The 6,083-nt window shown below is 51.3% G+C and overlaps 1 protein-coding gene across 18 annotated transcripts in view; it reads left to right on the top strand.

Moving 5' to 3' along the window:
* Positions 1-5,549, top strand: part of C2CD5 (C2 calcium dependent domain containing 5) — a 92,803-nt gene extending 87,254 nt beyond the window's left edge. For all 18 annotated transcript variants that reach the window (XM_056134671.1, XM_056134666.1, XM_056134659.1 and 15 more), the window contains 3 exons: positions 832-1,022; positions 3,437-3,583; positions 4,204-5,549. In XM_056134671.1, the coding sequence (XP_055990646.1) occupies positions 832-1,022; positions 3,437-3,583; positions 4,204-4,335 (470 nt within the window). In that variant the 3' untranslated portion in view covers positions 4,336-5,549. The remainder of the gene's footprint in view (positions 1-831; positions 1,023-3,436; positions 3,584-4,203) is intronic.
* The last annotated feature ends 534 nt before the right edge of the window (positions 5,550-6,083 follow it).

Below are 6,083 nucleotides of genomic sequence, written 5' to 3'. Positions count from 1 at the left end.
CACAGAACCAGCCGGCTCTGGCTCTGATTCACAGACATGCCATTGTGACAGCTGGATGACCTCGGGCCAGTCCCTGCGTCCTCACGGGGGTAGTCAGAACGCCTGGTGGCCAGGTTGTCTTAAAGATGATCGCCTACTTCTCTCTGACCCAGAGTCCTTGTCAGTGGCAGCTGTTAACACCTGGGCTATTTGATAAATAACTTAAGCCAGCCAAGGTCAACTGTTAAGTTGGAAAAAAAAAAAAACCCAAAAAACTAAAGAGTTTGTTCAATTATTCAGAGGTTTGTTCAAAATGCAACGAAAACCCAAAAACCTACTGCAGCTAATTGACGCAAGGTGTGTCTAGAAGTTTGCTAATGATGAGGTTCTCTGAAAAAGATGGGGGAAAAGTGCACTGGGAAACAGAACAACTTTCACACTCTTTGGTATAATAATCTGTTCCTCTGATGAAAGCGGATAATTGTGGCTGCTCTGCCGCTTTTCCTTTCCTTCACTTGTTAACGACCATCGTGTGTAGCTCCACCCGCATCGACATTTTCTTTTGCAGGAATGCCATCACTTCCAAAAGAATTCCATTTTAGCATTTCCTCCTCTGTTTCTCTCCTTCCTCCCTCCCTCCCTCCCTCTCTCTCTCTCTCTCTCTCTCTCTCTCTCTCCCCCCCCCTCCTCTCTGTAATTGCATGCCCTGCATGATAATTTCTTTCTCTCATGACATGGCTTAGCCTCACAGAGAGCTGAATGTTGTCCCCACTTATTTGGCAGCCTTAGGGAGTCATCCAGTTTCCAGCGTCCGGTTTTGACGCTTTCTCTTTTTTCTCTCCGATTTTTTAGCTGTGACGATGGAAAAAGCAAGTCCGATGGGTGAAGGAAACTTCCGGAACCGCTCGACTCCAGCCTGCACGAATTCTACTGTTGGGGTGGTTAAGATGACCCCTCTTTCTTTCATCCCTGGAGCTAAAATCACCAAATATCTTGGGATAATTAACATGTTTTTTATCCGGGAAACGACGTCTCTTCGTGAGGTAATTTTGTTCTGTCGTCTCCGTGACTTTTCTCTGAAGATAGTAGTCAGAGAAACTTACTATCAATTGGCTTGTTTTTGCAGACACTATACACACACACACACACACGCACACACACACACACGTGCGCGCGCACTAGCTTTTTATTTTTTTAAATGGTCGTTCAGAATTGTTTCTAGGTTACACTGACCAAATTCACACATGGCAGCTGGTTTTCTCCATGGAGATTTGTTGAATTGAAGCTCATTTGTCGTCGGCAATTTTGTCAATTAGTAATTTTGTCAATTAGTAAAGAGAACGCATTCAGTCCTGGAGATCTCGGGTGCCCTTGGAAGGGTAGCTTGGCTTGGTCCTGTTGCGTTTTCCGCAGTTGCTGTATGCCCGAGACATGCAAAAGTAGAGAATTGTAAGGGTCCCCCGCCCTGTTCAGGGCTGGGAGGGACGATCAGCGTCTGTGGGTGGTTCATCCGCTTCAGCCCCACGTCTGCCTCTGAGGAACACGGAGTCCCTCGTTTTCTTCCTCTCAGTCTCTTCCTGGGTTTCCCAGTGACTTGCGGAGTGACAGTGCTCGGACTGTTCTCGATGCAGCCAGCGTCAGTCCGTACTCGGCCTGTTGCATCTTGCAGCCCACCAGCACATGCAGAGTCCCGCAGACAGTTGTGCCCTGTGGGTGGCGCAGGGCTGCAGTGCTGGTCAGGGCCGCAGGTAGGGACAATTTGGAGTTCCTGAGACGGAGCTGGGGGAGAGGGCGGCGGGGGGGGGGGGGGGGGGGACTCTCCCTCCTGGAGCAGAGTGCGCCCATTCCGCCGGGAACTTGGGTGCTCCCTAGCTTCTGGCCAGACGCGCTTCTGGCGTCTCCTTAGTCTCCAGCCGCTGGGGTCCTGGCGGTTTGGATGAGTCCAGGCAGACTCAGGACTTCCTTTAGCTTTGTTGCCAAACCTCATGCGAAGGCCAGGAGGGCGCGAAAGAATCGAGCTCGAGGTGTTATCAAGAGCCTTTAGGTAAGGGTCAGGTGCCGGCCAGAAAGTCCATCGAGGTGACAGAGAAAGTCGAGGATGAGGGGCCGGCAGTGGCGGCCAGATGGACAGGACAGTGGGGAGCGTGTTTGTCTTCCACCGGGATTCGGTCCCCGGCACCCCATATGGTCCCTTGAACACTCACGGGAGTGACCCCTGAGTGCAGAGCCAGGAGTAAGCCCTGAGCACTGCCAGGCTTGGCTTAAAAACAAACAAAACACGCAAACACACCAAAAAGAAAAGCCCGTGCTTGGCCTGCCGTGCCTGTTGGAGCCCGAGTGTGGGGCGGGGAGCGCCCCTCGCTGGGGTCTAGGGACTGAGATGGTAAAGCCCAGGAGGATGGAACGGAGATGAACTCGGGGTGTGCCAGGGAAATGAGCCTGAGGCCAGGCGGGCGAGGTGGGCTGGCAGGAGGTGGGGAGGAGCCTCCGGCCAGGCCCCTGCTAGGACGGTGAGGCGGGACAGGCTGCTGGGGGCTGAGCCAGCAGGGGATTTGTTTGGGGGCTCACCCGGCAGTCCTCGGATCACTCCTGGCAGGGCTCGGGGAGCCATGAGTGGTGCCAGGGATTCTCAGCAAGATTGACCCCCCGCCTCCAACCGCCCCGGACTCTCGGTCTCCAGCTTGCAGGGACGGTTTGTAATCACTGTTGCCGGATTTGGGGTCTGATTGCTATTTATTTTTTTTCCCCTCCCAAGCAGTGCTGGAGGCCCCGGGACTGCCTGGCATTGATCATTGCCCTGTGTGCAACCAGCCTACATACCAGCCCCCTTTAAAAAAAAATTAGGGGGGAAGGGGGCTGGAGTGATAGCACAGCGGGGAGGGCGTTTGCCTTGCCCACGGCCGACCCGGGTTCGATTCCCAGCATCCCATATGGTCCCTCGAGCACGGCCAGGAATGATTCCCGAGTGCAGAGCCTGGAGGAACCCCTGTGTGACCCGCCCAAGAAAAATTTTTTTTTTAATTTTGGGGGGGGGGGGCTGAGGGGGAATGCCCAGCACTGCTCAGAGCTTCCTCCAGGCCCTTTGCTCACGGGGGTCAGTACGGGGTACAGGGGATTGAGTCAGGGCCAGCCGCGTGCCAGGCAATCGCCCTGCCCGCTGTACCGCCGCTCTGCTGGGGTGTGTGTGCTCCATCCCCCAAATCAGCTCCCGCCCCGCAGGGGGCCTTCCCCCGACCCTGAGTTTGAGTGCACGGTCTGTCCCCTTGGGGACTGGGGGTGGCCGCTTGGTGTCTCCAAGCATCACTTCATCCCAAGCACCTGGGATAGACAGAGTCTAGCCGCCCCCCGACAGACCCCATTCCCCGGAGGAGGAAAGCGAGCCCCCCTTGTGCTGGGGGCCTTCAGGGTGTTCTCCCGTGTGCTGACAGCTGTCTCCTTGCCCGCCCTGACACCCTAGGAAGGAGGCGTCAGCGGCTTCCTCCACGCCTTCATCGCTGAGGTCTTCGCCATGGTACGCGCACACGTGGCCGCCCTGGGGGGCAACGCCGTGGTCTCGTACATCATGAAGCAGTGCGTCTTCATGGAGAACCCCAACAAGAACCAGGTGAGGCGGACACTGGCTCCGGGCCCTCCCCCCGTTACTTCCACAGGCAGGTTATGAGGTTCTGAGCTTTGGGGTTCCGGATGCATCAAAGATGGTCTGATGGCCCTGTCACTGACCACGGCCATCCCCCTGGCTCAGATGCCACGGCCTCGGCCCCAGATGGGCCGAAACTCTAGAACTTCCTTCTCCTTTTCTGTTTTCACTGTCCTCGGCTGGGTCTTTGCCATCCAGCTGCCCACAGGACAGGGCTGTGACCGTGGTCCAGCTCCGGCCCCCACGTGGCTGGCTGTGCGTGGGCCACGCTGTCTCCTTCAGATGAGTGATGTGATTCTGTGGACAAGGGTAAAAAGAGCGTTAGCTCACATTAACTTCTAGAATGTTTTTTTTTTTTTAATCTGTTCCATCACTTTAAATCTTGTTAGATTCTTCTTCACATGTTAAATACCTTCATGTAACTACACTGGCGTGCTTTTTAAGTCCTCTCCTCTGAATCACCTTCCGCTCCTTTGCCTGCTTTTCTTTGGGGGCTCACATACCAGCGCTGAGGTGTCCTCGTGCGCGAGAAGAACACGGCCTTCGCCGCCGAGATGGTGACCGAGCGTGTCCCCTTGCTCCCCTAGGCCCAGTGTCTTATAAACGTCAGCGGGGATGCCGTGATTTTTGTTCGGGAGTCGGAATTAGAAGTGGTGCCACCCCAGCAGCCTGCCGCCAACTGCCAGCCGTCCTGTGCGGGAGGAGAAGTTCGGGCCTGACGCAGCCGAGAGAGAAGGCAAGCCCAGCTCGGCGGCCCCAGCTGTCTCCGTTGTGATCTTAATAGACTATTTGAAAACTGGACTGAATCTGAGCTGATTAGGAAACGATCGATCCATTCTGAGTAGATTTGACTTGCCTGGAATCCGTCGGAGGCAGGAGAAGTCGGAGGCAGGAGAAGTCGGAGGCGTGAGAATTTTCAGGCTGTGACATTTCCGAGTCTCGGCTACAGGCCCTGGGAATCTTGACCCTTCAGTTAAGGTGCATTTCTCTGAGACCCGCAGCTAAGGCTGAGTCACTGTTTGTGATTTATGTTCGAATCTTAACACAAATCATCATCATTTTTTTTTAATGAAACGGAAAGAGTATCAGGCAACTCGGATGGTTACCCCAGTGTAATCTGGGGACACGAAAGCCAGGAAGTCACAAGCTGGTCATGAAGAAGGGCCTGAGGGGCGTGTGGGGAACTGGGGAGAAGCCTCAGAGAACTGGGAGGTTCTTCACAGATTTTGGTTTCCATAACCACGGGAAGGAAGAAAACAATCTTGCCATCTTTTCAAGAGAAGTTGAAAGTCTGCAGCTTGCATCCATAGTATGTCCTGACTACTGTAGAAGTTATTTATCAGAGCTGCTATCTTCATTGAAGCCTTTAAGAATGTCTCGGAGGAGGTGGGGAAAAATTACCACGTAAGTTCATAAACTGATTGAAGTTCATTTAGTGTTTAATTTGTCTAGGAGGATCTTGGCTTTAACTAGGATGAAAAGGATGGTGAATTTTGTTAGTCAAAATATATATACAAATATATATATATATACACAACTGATCTAGTTGGAACAAAAAGTTATTTTCTGATGAAGTTATTCTGTACTCCTACCAAATAAACAGAGTTGTAGTAATGTCTTATGATAGAGACTTAGACTGTATTTGGCATAGAATCTGGAGACGTAACTTGAATGTAAATACTCTGCAAAATGTTGAATGTATACATAGAAATATTTTTTTTTGTCAATGCCAAATGCCTATTATACGTTACTTTAAAAGTACATTCCTCCTTTGCACAATAAAATTTCTTTATAAAGCTCATTATTTTACTCTTTTCCAGGATTACAGCTACCCTAAAACTTAAGAGTCATTTCCTTGTTATCACAGGTGTCAATATTTTTCGGTATTTTGTTTATAATTTTATTTTTTAAATAAAAAGTCGATAAAGATAAACTGTAGTAGTCCGAAATCTATTTTTTCCCCAGTCTCCTGATGCGTGACTGAGAGTTGCGGGATGCTATTTTTCATGTGATCCTCTTCGTCCCTTCATTCAGCATCCAAATGCATTCTGTAAAGGCCTGATCTAGATTTGGTGCCATGACTTTGGTCGATGGGTTTTTTCCAGTCAATCCTCAACGTATTTGGGTCTCAGGGCACAATTTTGAGGTAGGAGACAAGTACACAGAAATTTCTGCTCTTGGGCGCTTATTTTCAGGGATGGCAGGTAGGCAGTCAGCCATTTCTAGGATTCATTCATTCATCATCCTGTTATTCGTCGATTGCCTCGAGCAGGCCCCAGTAACGTCTCTTTCATCCTAGCCCTGAGATTATATTCAAGGCTCTTTAGGAGAATGAGACCCATCATTGTTACTGGTATTTGGCATATTGGGTACGCCACGGGGAGTTTGCCAGACTCTGCCCTGTGGGCAGGCTACATTCGATAGCCTGCAGGTTTGTCCAAAGTAGGAATGAGATAATTAGATGTCA

The sequence above is a fragment of the Sorex fumeus genome, unplaced genomic scaffold, assembly GCF_029834395.1.
Source record: "Sorex fumeus unplaced genomic scaffold, SorFum_2.1 ptg000100l, whole genome shotgun sequence".
In the NCBI taxonomy this organism is placed as follows: domain Eukaryota; kingdom Metazoa; phylum Chordata; class Mammalia; order Eulipotyphla; family Soricidae; genus Sorex; species Sorex fumeus.
This window is presented reverse-complemented; position numbering and strand designations above follow the sequence as displayed.